Here is a 24,054-nt window from a genome sequence, read left to right as displayed (position 1 = left end):
TCACAAGGTTGGAATGCAGCCAGCTGTTATTTTCAATATGCTAAAAACACTCAAGATCAGTAGGATGTTTGTATATCAGACTGTTAAGATGCATCTGACTGTCAAAGAACAGCTCGACCACATTGCATTAGGATGCAACATATTGTGAGGGTTGGGAGTGCACACCTCTGCCATAATTCTTGTGAGAACACAAGAAGTGATATCTGCTGGTCATCACGTTATAACAATGTAACGTGATGACCAGCGGATGAGAGCCTATCACTGTTCTACTGGACACTTCTGGAAGAGGTAATAAAATCAAAGACACTTCTCTGGCAGTAAGCAAACAACAGACACAGAGATATCCTCTTCACGGATGAGAAGTTTAAAACACACTGAAGAGTGGTTTAACTGCCAAAACAATTAGGTATAAGCACCGAGGATTCAGAGAGGTCATCACCATGCATCAGTTATCGTTTGATGAAGCATGATATATCAGGGGTATCCAAGTTGAATTGCTGTGAGAAAGTGGTCAAACCTCTGAAAAAAGTGTATCAAGACCCATGCTGGAAGCTGTGGTATGGCTCCTGAACAACATCTTATTTCATGGTAGGCAATGGACCTTCCAACACAGTGTCTTGATATTGTGCACACAAAGTGAGGACAACCACAACAGTGTTTGGAGGTGAATGTGCCCAACCACATATCACCATCTGACTGGCTGTCTGGAAGTCCTGATCTGAATCCACTGGACTTCAAACCGTGCTCAGAGCTTGAGAAAGAGAGTAGCCTGCAAAAAATGAGATCCCAGCATTGCCAGCCTGAAGATTTGGAGAGAGCAGTGAGTTTCCATTGGATGTTGTAAGTGCCACCATCAATGTGGTTCACAGACTTCAGGCGTGTGTGTGTGTGAATGCAAAAGGTGGACATTCTGAATATGAGCGCTACTATATGCATTTTAAAAATGTAGTTGGTATGTGCTGAAAGCTGTGAATGATTTACTGATAGATTAAAGTTTGTGAGCTGTTCAAGTTATAACAGTATTTGTGGCTAGACTAGGTAGAGACCATATGTTTATTAATGAAAACTAGTTTTTATTAAAATGACAATAAAAACCCGAAATGTTTCACAAGTTGGACTCACATCATCAGGAGTACAAGAATTGTATTAGGTGAAAAAATTAGAAAGAATAATTACATATTTTTTGCAAACTTGAATAGTCTAGAGGTGGCAAACCTTTTTATGTGCACATGCCAAAAATTTACAAATAATATTTATCGACTTGCTGATGTGCCAGGAAGTTTTTAACAGGAGAAAAATTAATAGAAAATTAACTGCAGAATTTTATTGAGACAAGTTTAAAAATTAACACAGAATGTCATAAAAATGAACTCATAATTTGACATACACATTGTCATATACAAATCAATATCAATCTATTATCAATTGATTAATTTATCAATATCAATCGAATTATTTCGGTTTTGTAACCACATTTTTATTAAAAAAGACTGTTTTTAAAACTAAATAAGAACTAAAAAACAAACCGGACAAGTTTTGTTAGTCATCATACTAATATCTTCAGGGGTAAATATAACTAATAGTTTAAAGCACACACTATAAAAAATTACGAAAAAACAAGTTCATTTGTTGGTATTATGAACATCAAAAAAGTTCTTTCAAAAACCGAATAACAGATCTATACAACTGTTAATATGTGTTAGCTGGAAACAATGCTATTTGATGTCGCGTTCTGTGGTTCACTTTCACTCTGTCCGATGTCTGAATTAGGTAAATTTTTGATAAACGTTGACCAAAACTTCATTTAAAATCAAATCTTGATTTTTGTTGCATTGTGTAGGAATTTTGATCATATTTGCTGCCTCTTTGAATTTTCTTGTGAAACAGTCTTTATCAATGTAGGATATGTTTGTTCTGTCCCAGAGTACATCATGACCAGTAGAAGTTGTGTGAAATGCCAAACCAGACTTATGTTCTCTCATTTTTTTGTACATCCTTTTGATGTTCGCTCATGTGGATTTCTTCCGATCTCGCCATCTGGCCTATGTAGCAGATGCCACAGGAACAGTGAATATTGTAAACTCCTGGTTTTTTTATTGGGTAATGTGGAGGTTTCGGAGGATGAAGAGATTTTGATATCTTTTCAAGTGGTAGGAAAGTCACTTTTATGTTGTACTTGTAGAGAAGTTTGGCTAATTTATCTGTGACATTCTTGAATAAAGGAAGGGTGACTGCATTCTTGAAGTCTTGTTTATTTAAGTTTCTTGTAGGCGCTGTAATGAGAATTTTCTTAATTAACTTAGTTTTGAAACCATTCAATTGTAGGATCTGTGTTAAGTATTGTATTTCTTCTGTACTGGGGATGCTGTATACATTATCCCTTAAGGTTTTTATGAGGCCTATTTTTTGCTTGGGGTGGTGGTGGTGTGAGGTAGCATGAAGGAATCTTCCTGTGTTTGTTGGCTTTCTATAATTGGAAAACGATAATCTGTTTTTTCTTTCATTTATTTCTATAAGGATGTCTAGGAGAGGAAGTTTTTTATTTTCTTCTAGTTCCAGAGTAAATTTTATGTTAGGATGCAAGTTATTAAGATAGTCTTTAAATACAGTCAGTTCTAGTGCTGTTCCTGGCCAAATGATGAAGATATTGTCCACATAACGGAGCCAAATTTTTGGTTTGATATGCCAGTTTTGTAGAGCATTATTTTCAAAATTTTCCATGTAGAGGTATGATAGAGTGAGAAGAGCGAATCCATTGCTAGTCCTTTTTGTTCCCAGTGTTTGTCTTGGTAAAAGAAGAACGTATTTTTTATGCAATGTTTATAGAGCTGTACAATGTCTGGTGGGAAGAGATTTTCTAGGATGTTTACTGTTTCATTTCTTGGAATCTTTGTGAAAAGGCTGACCACATCTAAACTCGCTAATATGTCTGAAAGATCTATGTGTGTATCTTTTACTTTCTCTATGAAGTCTGTGCTGTTCTTAATGAATGTTTCTCCTATATGTGGTAAAATCAAGTTTGTAAGGTGCTTTGCCAGATTTGAGGTAGGAGAGTCCCTTCCATCTATCGGTCTTAGTGGTACATCTTGTTTATCAATTTTGGGAACTCCATATATTTTAGGAACTAGTGGGTGTTTTGATTGTAAATTTCTTTTTAGTTCCTCAAACCAATTTGGTATATTCTTGATAAGTTCATTGGTTTTGTTGCGAGTTCGCCAAGTGGGGTCTCTATCTAATGCTGTGCAGGTGGGAATCCTCAGGAAGGCGTTTCATTTTTTCATTATAATCTTCTGAGTTTAAAACACTGTTGCATTCCCTTTGTCTGCTTTGATTATAACTATGTTTTTGTCTGATTTGAGTTTATTAAGGGCTGCAAATTCTGTTTTTTGTAGATTTTTTGGTGGTTATTTGCAATTTAATAGTAATGCCGTGCTTTGAATGCGGATCAGATCTGCTATATCACCTGGTACATTTCTTATTCCTTTTTCAATTTGGGCTATGATATCGATTTTCGGGACTTGTCACAGTGTTACAGCAAAACTAAAGCCTTTCATAAGATTTGTTTCATCTCTCGTTAGAACTCTTGAGGAGAGGTTAATTACGTTCTTCCTTTACCAAGACAAACTCTGGGAACAAAAAGAAGGACTAGCAATGGATTCACTCCTCTCACTCTATCATACCTCTACACGGAAAATTTTGAAAATAATGCTCAACAAAACTGACACTGCTATGTGGACGATATCTTCATCATTTGGTCAGGAACAGCACTAGAACTGACTGCATTTAAAGACTATCTTAATAACTTACAACCTAACAAAAAATTTACTCTGGAACTAGAAGAAAATAAAAAACTTCCTTTCCTAGACATCCTTATAGAAATAAATGAAAGAAAAAACAGATTATCTTTTTCCATTTATACAATTATCTCCACATAATCTATCAATTTATTAATAAGATATCTGCTATTGTACATTAGATGCCAAATGCTTTATATCAGGTTCATATTTTGTCACTTTTAGCAATACACACAGCGAACTAGATTCATCAGTCATTCTATTTCTTAAACTGTCTTTTATAAAATTCATTTCAGAAAATAATGACTCACAAGCATATGTTGAGGAGAAAATTAATAATATAGCTGTTGCTAATTTTTTGAAACAACTAAAGGTTTTGGGAATGGCATTCTAAGTTCTCAATATTTCCTCTTGTGCCAAAAATAATCGATCATTTTTAATTATTTATAAGTCATTTCTCAAATTGACAAACTTTTGTTTCCATATAGAAATGGATTGAAAATTGATTAATCACCTTTCTATATCTTACAAATTCAGCCACTCTACAATCTCCAAATTTAGTTTTATCTGCTGATGTTGTGTCTAGATGCAAAATAAATTTTGATGTCTCTGTAAATTGCCTAAACCGAGTAAATCTTGAAGAAAATTTGATGATTATCGACTGAATAACTGTAGAAAACACTTTTGTCAATTTACCTTGATCTGTTTTTTCATGAGATTCTAGATCTGCAAAGAATTTTTTTTCTATTTGGAAAATATTGGAAGGTATTGGAAATAACGTCACGATTAAAAATTTGTAATTCAGCTTCGAATGTTTTGATTAAATCAAACATTGCAATAACTGTCTTGTTAACACCTTGCAGTTTAGCATTTAATCCATTTAAATGTAAACACAAATCAGTAAAAAACATTAATTTTGAAAGCCATTCGACGTCATTAATTGACTGTATTTTTCAATGATTTTTCTCATCATCATCAAATTCCTGATATATACCCTCAAGAGGTGTACAGGATATGATAGCATTACATGAAAAATTTTCATCATTACTAACTTCCTATCTACAATTTTCCTCCAAATCAGTCTGTTAAATGTCAAGCCTCCAATATTATCAAGTCTTATATTTTTGTCCTCTAAAGCACTTTTTACTGTATTACTCCACCTATATCTTGGACTTCCTCTGGGTCTTTTTCCTGCCCAACCTGGCAGAGAACACTTGTTTTGCTAATCTTTCATTCTTATCCAGAATTTCGAATTACTCATAGAATTAAAAGTACTTTCCGGTCCTTTGTCCAATGATAATTCAATAAGTTGAAAGTTTCTTCATGGGAAAGGGTTCAGATATTTTGCCTCCAGGGATCCTCATGTTTGGGATAAAACTTTTCAAACAACATCTTCAAGTGGGCTGCAATAATATCTGAAACTGAATTTTGTGAACAGAAATCCCATGCTTCTATGATATAACCTGAGTACGATTGAAAAATTTCATTATTTCTTTCTGCAATCATATTTAAACCAGAGTTTGAGTTTCTTTTTGAATGATTCGATCTTGTTCCAAGCATTAAATTTTGTTGTACACTGGATCAGAAGCCACTTTAATGTAATTACCAAGCCTCACTGCAGAATCTTGTTCATAACATTCTTGATACTGAGTAAAGTGATTTATTTTTTAAACCTTGTTTGTTAGAGGGAAACATCAAAGTGTCTAAAATTGTGTCTTCAGCAGGTAGTTTCAGTATTAAAACCAAATTATGATGTAAATAAAGTTTAATAAATAAAAAAAATAAGCAATTAAAACCCAACAAGTTTCGTAACTCATAAGACTTGCATCATCAGGGACTGGCACAGAAAAGTTTTACACAACAAAACTATTAACAATTAATTACATATATTAGATGTTTTGATAACTTCAACTGTTACATAAAATTGATAAAACAGAATACAAAGGGCAAATTTGTTATGCCTGTATGTGTGTTGGAGCATTGCTAATTGTTACTATCATGTTCTGTGGTATCATGCATGTTATATACTAGGTCTGTCACAGTTAAATTTTTGATGAAAGCAGACCATACTTAATGTAAATTTACTGAATTTACATCAAGTATTTACTGAATTTTCCAAGCTTACAGTAAGGAAGTTACTATTTGTATTCTGGTTTATCAATTATATGCAACTGTTGAAGTTATCAAAACATCTAATATGTATAATTAATTGTTAATAGGCTTTTGTTGTGTAAAACTTTTCTGTATCAGTACTCCTGATGATGTAAGTCTTACAACTTACGAAACTTGACGGGTTTTAATTGCTTTTTTTTTTTATTTTTTTTTATTAAACTCTTTATTTAAATCATAATGTGGTCTCAATACTGAAAACTACCCAGAGAACTGCTAAACCACAGAAACTTACATTTGCATCTGTTGTCTTCAGTTTGTGTCCATTGAGGGATAGGGCATGTTGAAAGTTCTTCATTCCTTTTCTATGTCGTACTAGAGGGGCTGTAGCTCTATTCCATAATGTTTTAATCATGCTTTTCTTTTGTAACGGATTGTGGTAGTGGTGTGAAGCAGTGTGTCGGAATTTTCCTGTTGTGGTGGGTTTTTTTTCGTTATGTAACACCTCCAAGAGTCCAAAGGCTCATCGAGGGAGGGCATCTACTCTACAACTCTCAGTCTTCACCTCTTCAACTACCTTCATCATTTACACCAACACCATCCACTGCCGACCATCACCACTATTATTTCACACACAATCACAAAACATCCATGCCCACGACAGTATATATTTTTAGTATACAGAAAAGATAAAACGTTCTTCTTCTGATAATTCAAGAAGGATGTTAAGGAACAATCATTTTTGTGATCTTCAAGTCTGGAGCATGCATTGCTCCAGAACTTGAAGTTTGTTTGGGTTTGTTTGTTTGGGTGTGAGCTATTTAAGATAACCCTTAAACTGCACTAATTCTTCTATTGTTCCCAAACAAATAATGAAAACATCATGAACATAACACAGCCAAGTTTTTGGTCTATTATGAAGTTTCAATCGCTTTCTTTTTAATGTATTCTGCAAATGGATTTGCTAGGACTGGTGCCAATGGAAGAAACCCACCATAGAAAGTTGTTGCATCTGTTCCAAAAATTAATCCTGAAATTTAAAAAATATATGTTTTTTGTTGTTTTCCTTTTTTAAGTCACGACCTACTGAACTTATTTAATTTTTTTTTCTATTAAAAGATAATATGCTCTGTTGAATGTTATGTTAGTTAAAATTACGTCACATAATGCCACTGATAGTGACTCAGATAATTCTGTGTGCAAGTAGAATGTATCAGAATCAATTAAGTTCTAATCATGTCACTGTGATTCTCTTTAAACAGAACCAATTTGGTTTGTATCTTATTTGCTTTGGCTGTATTGAACATGTAGGAAATATTTTTCAATTGGTTACAAATTAAATTCAGCTTAATAAAAAAGCATTATACAAAGGTTGAATTAATGCTAAAAGGAAAAGTTATACATTTCCCATATATAAGTGGTAAAAAGGTGTATCATGTCACCTTATTATTAAAGCAGTCTGTATCAAAAATAGTTTTAGAAAGTTTTTTTCACTTGGTTACAAATTAAATTAAACTTGCCCAGAAATTATACAGGTTCATCAACTGTATCCTGAATGGAGAACCTATAGAACAAGTAAAACATTTCAGCTATTTAGACACAATTTTTAGTGAAGATGGTAAATTAAACATTGAAACAGACAGCAGAATTAGTAGAACTGGTATGGTTTGAAGTCAGTTGAATAAATTTATATGGAATCTGGAAGAAATTAGTCAAAACACTAAATTAGTTGTATACAAGACAATGTTCAAACCTATTTTAACTTATGGATCTGAAAGCTGGGTTATAAATAAAACACTTGATCAAAGAGTGGAGAGCTCAGATATGAGAGTCCTGAGAAAGATTAATGGAGTGAATCATTAACGTTCGCTCCAATGGCAGTATGACATTAAAAATGAGGATATTAGGAAAGACCTTGCCATTGTCAGCATTTAGGAATGTGTTAGTAAAGCTAATCTCAGGTGGTATGGTCACTTAAACAGAATGGGAAAGATAAGATTAGCAAAAACAAGTGTTCTTAGTCAGGATGGCAGGAAAAAGACCAAGATGTAATAGACTGATACAGTAAAAAGTGCCTTAAAAGACAAAAACATAAGATCTGATAATGTTTGAGCCTTAACAGATAACTGATTAATTTGGAGGAAAATTGTTGATAGGAAGTTAGTTTATCTGCATCGGGCCCCCCCCCCCCCCGTTTCTCCACCATCACTTAGGACTGGTTGAGCCTTCTTAGTGAGGGATTAAATATGTATTTCATGACTGTAGATCCATTGTGTATGTTCAAGGGCCAGTCTGCCTGTTCTCAAGGATGAAAAACCAGAAGTCCCAGGTGAAAAAACCCAATACCTCCATATGAAAACGGCTAACTCACCTTTAGTCGAAAGATAAAGGTTCCTCATGTCATGGACAGGAATTGAACAAGGTCTTTTTGATCAAAAGGCTTTGTCTATATCGCCTGAGCTACAGAGGCTCTAGGAGGTTAGTAATGGTGTAACTTTATGTAGTACTATCATAATTATCTTGTAACCTCCCCCCCCCCCCCCCCCCGAGGGTACATATCAGGAATTTGATGATGTTGATGAAATTATATTCTTGTTTAATTATTTATCCAAATGTAAGCAAAGTTCGCAGATGAAGTATCATCCTGACTAGGCTACTTGCATATACTGAAGCTTATGACTTCACATCAATTGATTTAGTATCTCTATAATGCAGCACATACCCCCTTCTGGAAATACATAATACTGTGCAATATGAAAACGGCCACTACCTAGACTGCTTTTAACCTTTACTGAAGCGATACAAAGAACTTTAATAATGAAATGATAAACCTTTTTTTTACTACTGGTATATGGGAAATATGTATATGACTTACGCATCAACTCAACCTTGGTATCTCTTCATGATCTGGCTGCTATTGATGCAAATGTCAATAAATGCTAAAACTGCCTTCCCATAATGCTTGTCAAAGGAATTATCAGATACTAAGGCAACTGATGTGAAGACAATGGTCTCAACATACAAGTAGCCTAGTCTTGAAGATACTTCATGCACAAACTTTGTTTGCACTTAGATAAAAAATTAAATAAGTATATAATTCTCAGCATGTTTAACTGTACTGAATCATTATTTCAGTCTAACAAACTTCAGTACAACATCATTATTCCCACATAACAAGGAAAGTCTATCTATAGATGAAATTCTTTTGTTTGATGCGTAATTTTTCTAGCTTTTAGTTAAAACCAAAAAGACTTAATGTAAGCTTCTAGATGTCTCATATTTCTGTGGTTAAGCAAAAATTAATCATGATACGTTTTCCTCACATGCGGAATTAGCAATGTTCTCTAACACCAGCATTAACGTGCACCATAGACCTACTAACAGTCTTTTTAATATAAAACTTTTCAATAAAGTTCCACAGGCTGCAATATGAAAGAGAAAAATACAAAAACATCTAGCTTACTCGAAGGTTATAATCAATCTGTCTTCTCATGTTTTTTTCATATGGAAAAGAACTTTTTATCTAAAGGTTTTATGTTCATTTAACTCCTGGCAATACTCCTAAAGTGGACATCACTCCACTCTGCAGACCTCATTCATATTCAAACTTCTCCACTGTTACTGAGAGCTAAATCGCCCAAAAAAATAAATAAATAAAAAAATAACTCCCAAATCAGAATTAAAGACTCTTAAAGAATTCATCATCATGGTTTATTTACAATTTAAAATTTGTAAATAGAAAAACAAACTAAATAGACAGGAATAAGAAGAATTATTATTTTTCTTATTCCTGTCTATTCCTACATATAAAAATTAATTATTATATGTAGCTTTCCAGGCTTCTCTGTTTTGAGCCAGTTGAGTTATTTTTCATGGAGAGAGAGTATCTGTGCTGATAAGGTGGTTAATATACTGCCAGAATTGTTTAGTTGGTCTTCCTCTCTGTCTTTGTTAACCCAATGCAGACATCAAGTTGATTGGCTTGGACATCAACTGAGAAATCCTCCTTCTGCATACTTTGAGATCTTAAAGAATTACAAGCAAAAATGTTACCTACAGAGTAGATAAAGGAAATGTGACAGAGGTGATGAACTTCCAACAAATATATAACCAAAACGAACAACCTACCAGGAGACACCAATACCTATGCAGCCTTAGATTGAGTACCATATATTTCCCAACTCCTCTCACTCTTTTCCTTCCACACCATCTTCTTATGGATCTTTGGCTAAATAAGGTTGCACAACCATTTTACTCTCAACCCATTTGTTCTCTGAATACTATGGACAAATTCAGGTGCTGTCTCATTTAATATCTTTTCAAAGCTTTCCATACATTGCTAATATCCTTATGATTCAAGCTGATACCATGAGAACAAGGACAGTATTCTCCTGAGTTTGTAATCATTTCTGGATTTGTAGTTCAGTGTAACCTGTCCTAATTAGAACAAGCAAACATTGGAACGATATGATTACTGTCACCAACTGGTGTCTAAACTCGCATTCTGAACTGAACCCATTGTGATGCTATGACTAGATCTAAATTCTTGGATCTTGAGTTTCTTCTTTCAAATGCTGCTTGAGAAAGTTCAAATGCAAGTTCAATAAATTCCCTTTTATTCTTAATATAAGTTTTCTCTGCTGCCCAACCAATGTTCAGATAATTTAAGTCACCCATAATGACTAAACACTTAGTACCCATTAGGGTAATTTGGAGCTGCATTTCGTTGTCACCAGCAAATGAACCCCCAGGTCTGTAGTAATAATCCACCACATATTTCATCCTGTTATCCTCCACTTCCCACCACAGACTCAAACTCACTACTACTTGGGACGTTATTACTATAAATGCTTTTATTCATTTCTATCCTAACCTGGCTCAAATAATCAGATATCATTAACAATACCCTTGCACACCCCTCATTTCTGTTGTCCTTTCTAAAAATACTATACCTTTACTTTCTATCCCAGTCATAACTTCTGACTCTCTTAGGCAGGTTTCACTAATGTCAACAATCTCTGACCATAATGTATTCACTTAAGCAACAAACTGCCCCTTTGTTCTGATAGTCTTGGCATTTGTGTATAAACATATGAGTTATCTCCTGTCATTTTCTTATACTTGACCCAGTTGGGCAGCATTCTCTTTTCCCTCTCCAGATACATGCAAAAAAGTCGGAACATAAAGTGTATATTTCCTCCCCTTTATCAGACATAATCATGCTCAATGATATTCATACTGTTATCATAGCAGGGTTTTTTCTCCCGAAAACTCAGGTTTTTCATCCCGCATACAGACAAATCGGTCCTTCAGAACACACGCAATTTACAGACAAAAAATAGTAGTTGTGGTGGGCGGTAGATGGCATTGACGGAGATGATTCGTAGTAGAGGTTTGGTGTAGTTGTTGAGATAGTTGTAGGTGTCCTCCCACGATGAGTCTTCTGACTCCTTAGAGGTGTCAGGAATAATAATATTAATATCTGCATACCATAGTTGAACTTGCACACACATCAATATTCCTTCCATGATGATGATCAAGTTTCCCTGAATCTCTGCATTAGGACTCAAACCCAATAAATAAATTCTCCAGGTGCCTGATGCCAAATCCATTCAAGTGTAGGATGGCCCTCTTATAAAAATCATTTTCATCATCCATCAAACTCATTCTGCAGATCCAAAAATTCACACCCATTTCTCCTACACAGCTTGTGCATCTATTGTGTGCAATCATAGTTCCTAATTTGCAAATGTCATATCTTATTAATAAACCAACATTTTCTTTTTAGTTTCTTCCCAAAATCCTTTTACATCCTCTCACATACTATATTTGTTATTACTTAAATTATTAGGTTGGTAGCAGCTTTACACTAGTGGCCAAAATTGCAGAAACCTTTTGGAAAAAGTATTTCTGCGGTTTGATGGCTCATAACACCACTTTTGTTTGGAGTAATACCATAAAATTATATATCTATGGAAAGATAATTTAATCAAGAATGTAATGCAATAACTTTTATGAAGGATTTTTTATTAGAACAGCAGTTATATAGAAGAAAAGTGAAACACATAGAAAAATTGAGATATACAAAAATTCTCACAATGTGAGTTAATACTTAGTTGGGTAACTTTCAGTGTTAATTACTACCTTACAATGCCTTCCCATGGAGTGAACCAATTTTTTTAGTTCTGCAGCTGTTATAATGTGAAACCAAGATTAAATTATTGCTTCTATTAATTGTTGGGTTGCTTCTGACTAACAAGTTTCTTTACTCGGCTCCATAGATTTTCAATTGGGTTAAGGTCTGGGCTATTCCCAGGCCATTCCAGCAGTGGAATATGATTATCCTGAAACCACTTTTTTCACACAACAGCAACATGACATGGAGCTGAATCGTGTTGAAATATAAATGCTTCATTATCTTGGAAAAGATCACATGCGGAAGGCTTCAGTTTGGTCTCAAGTATTTCATTTATGTATTTTTGAGCATTTATATTCCCATTAATCACGCAAATTCTGCCCAAACCTTTTGTTGTCATACAACCCCAGATCATAACACTAAATGGGTGTTTCAGGGTAGGTGTAATGCAATCAGGATGAAAATCTTCTCCGATTCTTCTCCTTACGTACTTTATGCCATCACTACCAAACAGGGAGATTTCGGTCTCATCACTCCAAATAACACTGTCCCATTGTTCCGCTGTCCAGTTAACATGGGTTTTAGCCCAGTTTAATCTTTTCAACCTTTGTTTGAGAGATAAAAATGGCTTTTTTCATGGAATTCTAGCATTTAGACCAAATTCCTGCAGTCTGCATCGAACAGTCCTTGCACTCAACTTCACATTGTATTGAGTCATTTCATCTTCTATACACCCAGATGATTTTCTTCTGTTACGTAGGCACAGTCTCTCGATTCTTCTATCATCACTTGCTATTGTGCACCTTTTTCCTGCCTTTACCAGTTTGGTTTTGTAGTGACTAAGTCTCCTTATACCTCTTCAAAAATTTAGAAATGCCACCTTTGGTTAAGTTTCCACCAATTTTTCTTCTAACTTCTTCAAAACTGTAGCCTTGTTCACTTAATAGTACTATTTTACATCACTTTCTGGATGACCAGTCAACTATTTGTGCCATTTCTTTAATTTTATTACGTTTTACAAGCTCACTAAATGAAAGAACACAAAAAAAAACCAACCAACTTGATAGCAATCACATAACACACTGACAGATGTCCTCCTCTCAGATCCAATACATGACATCTACATGGTACTGCACCCTCTTCAATTCAAAAATGTGCATTCTCAGCTGACAAATGAATGATGAGCACCACCTACTATTTGACCAGACTACAATGCCCAAAAGACTAAAATCCTGACATCTTCATAGCAACTTGAACCACCTAAAAACCCTCCAGAGACAAGACTTCAACAATGGTTTGCACTATACCCTGAGAATAATAAATATTGGTATTCCAACAGTCACATATCTTCCACGTGGTGCCCACTTGGACTGGAATACTTGGAAAAGCCTCAGACTACGAACAACAGTAAGCGATAAACAAAACCTTCAAATGGGGTTACCTAACTGGACCAGATAATTGCGAGTCTGGGACAACCCTGTCCACGGAACCCCTTTCTTGTCCCCCCTTCTTCAATCACTTTGCACAAAAGAGGAGCTCATATCCTGCATAGAAAGAGCAGTTGATTGCACAAGATTCTGGAGGAACATCTGATATTTATTGTATAAAACTTATGTATAGTTTCTTTTTCCTTCATTTATTATTCCCTGTATAATTTACCTACTAAATTTAAGCTGTTCTCATTTGTGATGTATCCCAATTTGTTGTAAATAACATTGTACCAATTACATACTAGTGTACCACTTCTGTTTGGATACAAAATAAATAAATTTGTCACATCTTTTATTTTTGTCTCTACGTGAGATGTAGCCCACTACATATGTAACCAGTTCGAGTCGCCACTCTCCAGGTATCGCTCTCTTGTAGCGCTTCGTTTTTATCCGACGGCGCCTTCTCGCCACTTACCAGTAATTATCCGTCCTTGCCTGAAGTACATGTAGATATTTATTTCTCTTGTTATTTACCCATACAATGAATGCTAAAAAAAACAAGAATGATTTCAAGTCTACAGCTATCAAGAAGAAACGTAGAGTGATCAGCTTAGGAGATAAGTTTCATATGATAAATAAGTATGAAACAGGCATAACCAAAGCCAAAATTACAAGAAATATGGTATAAATGAATCAACTGTTCGTCATATTTTTGACCACACTGCAAACTATAAGCAACTAGGACAAAGTGCATCGACCTCGTGTCCCAAATCATCATCATCAGATTCCTGCCATGTACCCTCAAAGGGTGTACAGGATATGACAGTACTACATGAAAAAATTACATCATTACTAACTTCCTATCTACAATTTTCCCCCAAATCAGTCTGTTACTTGTCAAGACTCCAACATTATCAGATCTTATATTTCTATCGTCTAAGGCACTTTGTACCGTATCAATCCACCTATATCTTGGTCTTCCTCTGGGTCGTTTTCCTGCCAACCTGGCAGAGAACACTTGTTTTGCTAATCTTTCCTCACCCATTCTATTTAAGTGACCATACCACCTGAGATTAGCTCTGCTAACGCATTCCTGGATGCTACCAATGTCAAGTTCTTTCCTAATATCCTCATTTTTAATATGATATTGCCATTGATGCCATCTGTTCACGCCTATAATCTTTCTCAGGACTCTCATATCTGCAGTCTCTAGTCTTTGGTCAAGTGTTTTACTTCTGACCCAGCTCTCAGATCCACAAGTTAAAACTGGTTTGAACACTGTCTTGTATACAGCTAATTTAGTGTTCCGACTAATTTCTCTCTTATTCCATATGAATTTATTCAATTGACTTCCCACCATACCAGCTTTGCTGATTCTGTTGTCTATTTCTATATTTAATTTACCATCTTCACTAAAAATCGTGCCTAAGTAGCTGAAATGTTTTACTTGTTCCACAGGTTCTCCATTCACAACACAGTTGACATTTTCAATGATTCTGTCTATTTTCATTGTCTTTGTCTTTTTATTGCTGACCTTCATACCATATCTATTACAACAGTTATTCAATTTAGTCAGAGAATCTTGCAGACTTGTAGCAGATTTATTTAGAAGTATAACATCATCCACATAAAGCAAAGAGCTGACATTAACATCTCCAATTTTGATATCAGGTTTAATACCACTTTCCTTCATAATATGATCCATATAGATAATGAATAACAGAGGGAATAATGTACATCCTTGTCTCACTTGTCTCACACCAGATTTAACATTAAACCATCTTCCTGTACTTCCTTCAATTCTAACTGCTGACTTACAAATCAAATAAAGACTACGTATTGCTTGATATAATGCCCCATTGACACCATATAACTGCAGCGTATTGAATAGCTTCTCTCTTGGCACCTTGTCATATGCCTTTTCCAAATCGACCAAACTTAAATACAGATCTTTGTTATATTCCCATGCTTTCTCGACTATTTGTCATAAAGTGAAGATCTGATCCTGACAGCCTCTATTTGGCCTGAATCCAGCTTGTTCTTCACCAAGCTTTTCTTCCACAATTCTTCTCAACCGTTTCTCAAGTATACTTGCATAGATCTTGCCAGGAACACTCAGTAGGGAAATACCTCTGTAATTCTCACATTCAGTTTTATTTCCCTTTTTATATATGGGTATTATGAGAGCTCTACTCCAATCATCGGGAATTCGTCCCTCTGTCCAGGCTTTCTGAATTATGCAGTGCAGCCACTGTAAGACTTTTATACCACCATACTTCAGCATTTCTAGTTGAATATCATCTAATCCTGCTGCCTTTCCACATTTCAAGCCTTTAATGGCTTTTTCTACTTCAAGTATGGATATGTATTTCTGCCTGCATGCCTGGTCAGTGTTTTTTTATCACTATGCTGTCATCACTGCTTGTTTCATTTAGCAGTTTTTCAAAGTAATTTCTCCATACTTCAAGGATATCTTTTTCTTCCGTTTTCATGTCACCTTTATCATCTCTAACTCCTTTTACAGCACTCTTTCCTCTATTTCTAAGCTTCTTCAATAACCTCCAGAATATTTTGCCACCTTCTTGATATTTATTTTCTATATTCTTGCCAAAGTCCTCCCATGACTTTTGTTTAGCTAGTTTTACACACTGTTTAGCTTTCTTACATTTGTCTCTGTATTCTGTAAGAGTAAAAGCTGACTTATTTGCCAGGAACTTTTGATATGCTTTCTTCTTTTCCTTCACTGCCTCTTTAACTTCCTGTGTCCACCAGGGAGTTCTGAATTTTTTATCCATGCACACAACCTCACCACATGCCTCTCTGGCAGAATCAATCAATGTTTTCTTCAGAGTTAGCCACTGAATATCCAAGGTTTCATTCCTGTTCTCAAACTCTTTCATTTTCTTTTCAATAATCTTTCTGTATTTTAGTCTACAGTTCACATCTGAGAGCTGCTCAACTTTTATTCGCTTTAAAAACTTTCTTACATGTTATTCTTTTCAATATGAAATTTAATTTTATCCTGCTCAAGACTAAATAGTGATCACTTCCAATTTCAAATCCTCTGTACACTATGGTATCCTGCACCAGGGAGAAAACATCACTATCAACAATAACATAGTCAATGAGACTTTTCTTATTCTTAGCCTCTTCTCTCCATGTGAATTTGTGCACATTTTTATGTTGGAAAATGGTGTTAGTAATAACCATTCCATGTCCTGAGCAGAAATCCAACAGATATTTGCCATTATTATTAGCTTTGCTCTTTTCTCCAAATTTTCCCAAAATATTTTTGTATGTCTCACAATCATTTCCTACTCTGCTATTTAGATCCCCAACAAGGACCAATTTTTCCTTTTTCATTGTGTCAGTTGCTTTTTCTAAAGCGTCAAAAAATTCCTCCACTTCTACCTTAGTAGAACCTTCTGTGGGACCATAGGCACAAATAAGTCTCATTGTCCAGTTCCCCATTCTCATATTTGCCCACATTACTCTACTTGAGACTGACTGCCATTCAAGAAGATTAGCCTCGTATTTTGTGTTGAATACTATGGCTACTCCTTCTTTTCCTTGATTGTCATTGCCTGAATATAACATTTTGTATTTATTGCTCAGAAAGATCTCACCAGTTTTGGTCTTTTTTGTTTCAGTCACCCCTATTATGTCGATCTGGTACTTATCTAATTCCTCAGCTAGCTCCATTTCTTTGCCATTCAGGCTTCTTACATTGATAGTACCGATCTTTAACTCTGGTGATGTTGAGTTGGGGTTTGTTTTCAGATTTGTTCCAGTAACTGACTTTTCGCTGTTCGCCCTGATTCCCTGGCGAAAACAACGGGTGCCTTATTTAACCGGGCGACGCCCCAGCCGGCATGAAATTTTGTCATGTTGTACCATCATTTTTTATTTTGGTTTAACCAATAAGAATACAATTTGGTCGGCTAAATCCCAAATTGCCAGCCCATCCTCGTTCGTTCAGTATCAAAGTAGATACCCAACAGGGTGCACCACGAGAAGGTGAGGATTGGACATTAGGTCAGAATCCCTGGTCGGTTCTCCGCATTCCTTTAAAGGCTATGTGGAGGTCTCCTCTCAGTTATACAGCTTTGACCCTTAAGCACCCCGTGTCCCAAATCTTATTAAAATCAATTTTAATAACAAGTTATTAATATTAAAATCTTGTTGATATTAGATAATGCACCTAGTCATCCAACAGCACTGAATGATTTGTGCGAAAATGTAAAAGTTATTTACCACCTAATACCACTTCCATCATCCAGCCAATGGATCAAGGTGTAATCGCATCCTTTAAGGCATATTACCTACGAAGAACTTTTTCACAAGCAATAGAAAAGACTACAGAAGATGAAGGTATGACTTTGACAGAATTCTGGAAGGCATTCAATATCAAAAACTGCATGGAGAAAGTCAAGGAAGCATGGAGTGAAGTAACATCTAGCAACCTGAGAGCAGTGTGGCAAAAGATTATTCCTCATTGTGCAAATGATTTTAAAGGATTTGAAAATGAAGTAACCCGTGTTATCAATGACGTAACTGAGCTTGGCTTTGATCTAGGACTAAAAGAAAATGAAAAAGGTGATGTTCAGGACCTGTTTCAGTCACATGATAAGGAGCTGGATGATGAAGACCTAATTAACCTCGAGAGAGAACGTGTTTCCTCAAGGGCTCACTTTAGTGAGTACGGGCATGGCAAACCCGAGGTACCTGATGCTGGACCATGCCTTACTTCATGTAATATATATCTGTTATATTATTCTGTAGACTGGTCCCTCCTCTTCTTTCTTTTCTTCTTTCTCCTCTCCTTGCTCCTTCCCCCTGATGCTATTAGAGTATTCGAGGGCTAGGGGTGAGTCTTTCCTATCTTGCTAAGTCATTTCGTCTTATGCAGCCACCAAAGGAGGCAAGCTAGCCTCAATAGGTGCCGGTCCCAAGCCCGGATAAATGCGAGGGTTGACGTCAGGAAGGGCATCCGGTCGTAAAACTTCAGTGCCAACTCAAACTATGATTATGAGTCGAAGAGAAAATGATATAAGGGCTAGGGCGTACCCCTTAAGCGACGCGCAGCCACATCGCCCTACAGCTGTGAGAAGTGGACGAGGGCTACCGCATCAAGGGCGGGTGCAGTTAAAGAAGCGAGCCCAGCAGGTGGAGAGGATGTTGCGAGTGGGAACACTGAATGTTGGAAGCATGACTGGAAGGGGAAGAGAGGTGGCAGACATGATGAGGAAGAGGAAGTTGGACATTTTATGTGTGCAGGAGACAAGGTGGAAAGGGGGAAAGGCAAAGGAACTGGGAGATGGATATAAATTGTTCTACTCTGGAGCGAATAACGAGGGAAGAAATGGTGTAGGAATTGTGGTGTGTGGCAGAATGAAGGGTGAAGTACTGGACGTGGGTAGAAGGAACGACAGGATCATGCGAATGAAATTGGGTCTTGGAGAAGAGCGGGTGGTCGTATTATGTGTATATGCCCCGCAAGTTGGTTGTACAGCAGAGGAAAAAGATGAGTTCTGGAACGTGTTAGATGAAGAAATGAGGGAATTGGAAGAAAATGAGATGGTGATTGTCGGAGGAGACTTGAACGGGCACATAGGAAGACAGAATAGAGACTGTGAAAGGGTGCATGGTGGCCACGGAGTGGGAATGATGAACCAGGAAGGAGAGAGGGTTGTGGACTTTGCAGTAGCGTTTGATCTGGCAATTGTGAACTCGTTTTTCTTCAAGAGGGAAGAACATTTGATAACATTTAGAAGTGGTAACAACAGCTCACAAATTGACTACATTTTGACTAGAAGAAAACATCTTAAGGTTGTGACAAATTGTAAGGTAATTCCAACAGATCAAGTAGCACAACAACACCGACTGCTGTGCGCAGACTTTAAATTAAGATCGAAGATAAGAACTTCTGGTTGCCATGGGATGAAGACAATTAAGTGGTTTCGCTTAAAAGAAGAGAGTGTGAGGAATCGTTTTAGGGAGAGAGTGTTAGAGAGGATTTCGGATGGACTGGAAAGTGTACAAGATTGGTGGAAACATAATTCAAAAGTAATCCTGAGCTGTGCAATCGAGGTGCTTGGTGAGACATCTGGAAAGATTAGAGAGCAGAAAGAGGGTTGGTGGTGGAATAATGATGTACAAGTGGCAGTGACAGCTAAGAGGAAGGCAAAGCAGAAGTGGGATGAGTCAAGAGTGGAAGAGGACAGAGAGGTGTACAAAAACAGAAAGCAAGAAGCCAAGAGAGTTGTGGCACAGGCGAAGACCATGGCATATCAAGATCTGTATGATCAATTAGAAACAAAGGAAGGACAGAGAAAAATTTACCAACTAGCGAAATGTAGAAATAAAGCAGCTAAGGACATCTTACATGTGAGGCAGATCAAAGATGCTGAAGGAAGAGTATTATGGAGGGATGTGGACATAAGAAACAGATGGAAAATATACTTTGAGGGACTTCTGAATGAGGAAAATGCAAGGACTCACAGAGGAGATGGGCAGCCTTCTGAGGGGATGGTGCAGAACATCAGTAGAATGGAAGTGACGGAGGCCATGAAGAGGATGAGGAATGGAAAAGCGGTGGGCCCCGACAGAATTCCAGTGGAGGCATGGAAGGCACTGGGGGAAGAGGGAATTGACCTGCTGTGGGACCTGTTCATGAAAGTTTGCCAACAGGAAAATATACCCGAGGAATGGAGGGAGAGTACTCTTGTTCCCATCTACAAGGGTAAAGGGGATGCACAAGACTGTAAAAATTACAGAGGAATAAAGTTGATGTCCCACACAATGAAGATCCTAGAAAGGGTTCTTGATGGTAGATTGAGGGAGGAGATGGAGATTGCAAAGGAACAATTTGGCTTCATGCCTGGTAGATCAACAACAGATGCTATCTTTGGGTTACGACAGATGATGGAAAAATATCGAGAGAAACAAAGGGAGCTACATCTGGTATTTATTGATCTGGAGAAAGCATACGATAGAGTGCCAAGGCAAGAAGTCTGGAGGTGTCTGAGGGAGAAGAAGGTGCCGGAGAAATATGTCAGGTTGGTGCAGGAAATGTACAGAAATGTGAAGACAAGTGTTCGGACCTGTTTGGGACAGACAGAAAGTTTTCAAGTAACAGTTGGCTTGCATCAAGGGTCAGCATTAAGTCCGTTTCTGTTTAATATTGTGATGGAGGTGGTAACAGAGGAGGTGAGAGAAGATGCACCTTGGACAATGTTGTATGCAGATGACATCTTGCTGTGTGTAGATTCAAGAGAAGAAGCGGAAACTAAACTGGAAAGATGGAGAAAAGTACTGGAAGAGAGAGGTATGAGACTGAGCAGAAGTAAGACAGAGTATATGTGTTGCGCAGTGGGCGGTGGCCAGGAGACAGACCTGGAGCTGGAAGGAAATGTCATCAGGAAGGTGAGAGACTTTAGATACTTAGGTTCGACAGTGGAAGAAGATGGAGGAGGTGAGAAGGAAGTGGGATGCAGGATACAAGCAGGTTGGAGGAACTGGAGGGAGATGGCTGGAGTGTTATGTGATAAGAGGGTGCCGATCAATCTGAAAGGCAAAATTTATAGGACAGTAGTGAGGCCAGCTATGACATATGCTATAGAAACTGTGGCCCTGAGGAAAAATAACATTAGCAGGATGGAAGTAGCAGAGATGAGAATGCTTAGGTGGATGTGCGGTGTGACCAGAAAGGATCATCTGAGAAATGACTATGTCAGGGGAACAGTGAAAGTTACGAACTTAGGAGCGAAAATACAGGAGGCAAGGTTGAGATGGTTTGGTCATGTGATGAGGAGGGAGGATGAATATGTGGGAAGAAGGGTCATGCAGATGGATGTGCAAGGAAGGCGGAAGCGTGGGCGGCCAAAGAAGAGATGGAGGGAGCTGGTAGAAGAGGACTTGAAGATGAAGAACTTGGATGTGGTGACAGCCCAAGACAGGAAGGTGTGGAGGAGACTCATAAGAAACAGTGACCCCACTTAAGTGGGAGAAGCTGCAGAAGAAGAAGAAGAAGAAGAAGAGAACGTGTTTACGATGCTAATGACGAACAAATTGACTTGGCACCGAAGGAATTTACTCTCAAAAGAAATGGACAATCAAGATCGCCGTTCAAGAAAAAATCTTGAACGGTGATCCTAATCTCGAGCGATCACTGAAAGTTCTTTGGGAAATTTAAAATTCCATCCGTTGCTAACAAGTTTTATACGAAGAAAAAAGAAAGAAAAAATTCCACCAGACAACTCTACACCAATTTTTATACAAGAAAGAATAATGGTATGTACTGTATGTACTTCTTATATATAAATAAAGATTAAAGAATAATCTTGTTTTTCTTAATGAACCTTCATTTTTTACTTAACACGTTTAACACATTTTTTTACTTGATATATAAAATTTAATTAATAGATTTGAAAAATCCATAGCATTGATCACCCATTTTACACGCATTATTTATCCCAATTATCGCAGATTCGATTATTGTGGTATTTTTCGTGGCAACAATAACCGCGATAATCCCTGTAGTTCAGTTACTAAGTGATCACTTTGCAAAGGTACATCATCCAGGTGGTGACTATGCAATTTGCACAATTCAGGTGGATGAACTGGAGGTACTCAGTATATTGAAAAATATCAATGTAAATACAGCAGTGGGCCTGCACGTTATGTCAGTTCATATGTTATGAAGATGTGTAAGTGAACTGGCAGTGCCTCTGACAAAGGTGTTTAATCTAAGTCAACTCTGGCAAGTTCCAAGGAAGTGGAAAGAGGGCCGGATTTTAATCTTACCCTCTTTCCACTCCCTTGGAACTTGCCAGAATAGTATTAGTATCAATTAGTATCTGTGGGGTGGTGATTGAAGAATTAGAAAAGTTTATTGAAGGGAAAATTCAGGAATGAGTGGATAGAAATATGGTACTCTAAAGGAGGCATCACAGCTTTGTAAAAGGTAGGTCTTGCCTTAGTAATTTATTCATATTTCATAAAGGTAACATCAGAAATGGATGAAGGAAATAAATAGCTACACCATGATACTGGACTTTGCAAAGGCATCTGACAGAAAACCACATGGAAAATGTTCCAAAAGTTACATAAGTTAGAACAAATGGGAATGATATGGAGATGATGGCATGGATAGCTAAGTGGCTGACAGACAGGCATCAAAGTGTGGTGTATGGTGGAGTGAAATTCAAGTTAATGAGGGTGACTAGTGGAATGCTCCGGCTATCTGTAGTAGGGTTAATGATATGACAGCAGATTAAGGGGGAAGGATATTCAGTTGATTGTTGACGATGCACAACTGGGGAGGCAATAGTTGATAAAGGTAGTGTAGATATCTGGCAAGATGATTTATATTAGCAGGTTGGGCAAAGGACAATAGTTATCAATTTAATGTTGCAAAATAGAAGGTAATGCACTTCAGAGTAAAAAGATTACATACTCAGTACCATTAGTATGATACAAAGTAACATAAAATTGATGTGGCTAGAGTTCTTGGTATGAACGTGGATAGAGGTTTGAAGTTTAGAGGACATATTGTAAACGTTAGCAAAATAGCTCCAAGGATTACTTGGATATTGAAGAACACACTGACAAACAAAGATAGAGAGATTATTATTGCTCTTTATAAAGCTATAATTTGGTCACATCTGAACTATTGTGCATAGATTTCACCAACTAGGTTTCTTGAAGATCAGACATGGTAGAGAGGAGTCAGAAAAGAGTGAGCAAACTTGTGACAGGTCTGTGGCATAGGTTAGACAAATTTTGTTGCCAAACGCAAGATCGCCACAACTGTGCTAATTGGCGGTCTGAAGTGGTTTAAAATAGAGCAAGATTTCTAGAGGAAGAGTCCTAGATTATGTAACCCTTACTTTACCTGTACTAATACTAATGTAGATTGACCTAATCTTTATATCATGGGAGAGTTTCGCATTAAAAAAAAATAATTGGGTTGCAAAGTTTTGACAAGCAGATGAGAGGGGAGAGGACAGGAACGTATAAGTTACTAAAGAGATTCTATAAGACTGACAATACAAAAGAAATTTTTCAATGCACAAGAGGTGATGGGAGAATAAGTGGTCACCTCTGGAAGTTACGTAAATGTGGTTCGTAAGGTGTTATGACTAGGTTCTTTGCTTGGATGAATGAGTGGAATGGGTTACCAGAACTGACCCAATGGTAAATAAAGTTCAAGGAGAGGTATGACAGTTATTGTGAATAATGGTTAGTGTGGTTCTACTATGATGAGTCTTTTGACTACATGGAGATACACATATTATAATAATAATTAAAAAGTTGAGAAGCACTTCTAACTTACCAATCTGTTGCCAACTGCACTTGATTTCCTGTTGCTGCCAGAGCCTTTTCTCTAGATCAGTTAATAAAATATATTATATATATATATAATAAAATACATTAACTACACACACACAATGTATACAGACACCAGTGAAACTTCCACATATAAACAAAATACATATGGCATACTAAAATAAATATTATCACAAATACTTCATTTTCCATATCTTAAAAATTATTATCAGTGTGAGTTGAAGAACAATAATGG

The 24,054-nt window shown here is 36.7% G+C and overlaps 1 protein-coding gene across 3 annotated transcripts in view; it reads right to left on the bottom strand.

Moving 5' to 3' along the window:
- LOC150102778 (ecdysteroid-phosphate phosphatase-like) overlaps positions 1 to 24,054 on the bottom strand; it is a 393,004-nt gene that overhangs the window by 334,827 nt on the left and 34,123 nt on the right. For all 3 annotated transcript variants that reach the window (XM_090398941.1, XM_090398940.1, XM_090398942.1), the window contains exon 2: positions 23,806 to 23,856. In XM_090398941.1, coding sequence (XP_090255067.1) covers positions 23,806 to 23,856 — 51 coding nt within the window. The remainder of the gene's footprint in view (positions 1 to 23,805; positions 23,857 to 24,054) is intronic.

This window comes from Typopeltis vanoorti, chromosome 10 (assembly GCF_054136105.1).
Source record: "Typopeltis vanoorti isolate ZY-2024b chromosome 10, IOZ_Tvanoo_1.0, whole genome shotgun sequence".
NCBI classification, from domain to species: domain Eukaryota; kingdom Metazoa; phylum Arthropoda; class Arachnida; order Uropygi; family Thelyphonidae; genus Typopeltis; species Typopeltis vanoorti.
The sequence above is the reverse complement of the archived record's forward strand: the minus strand, read 5'-3'. Positions and strand labels throughout refer to the sequence as shown.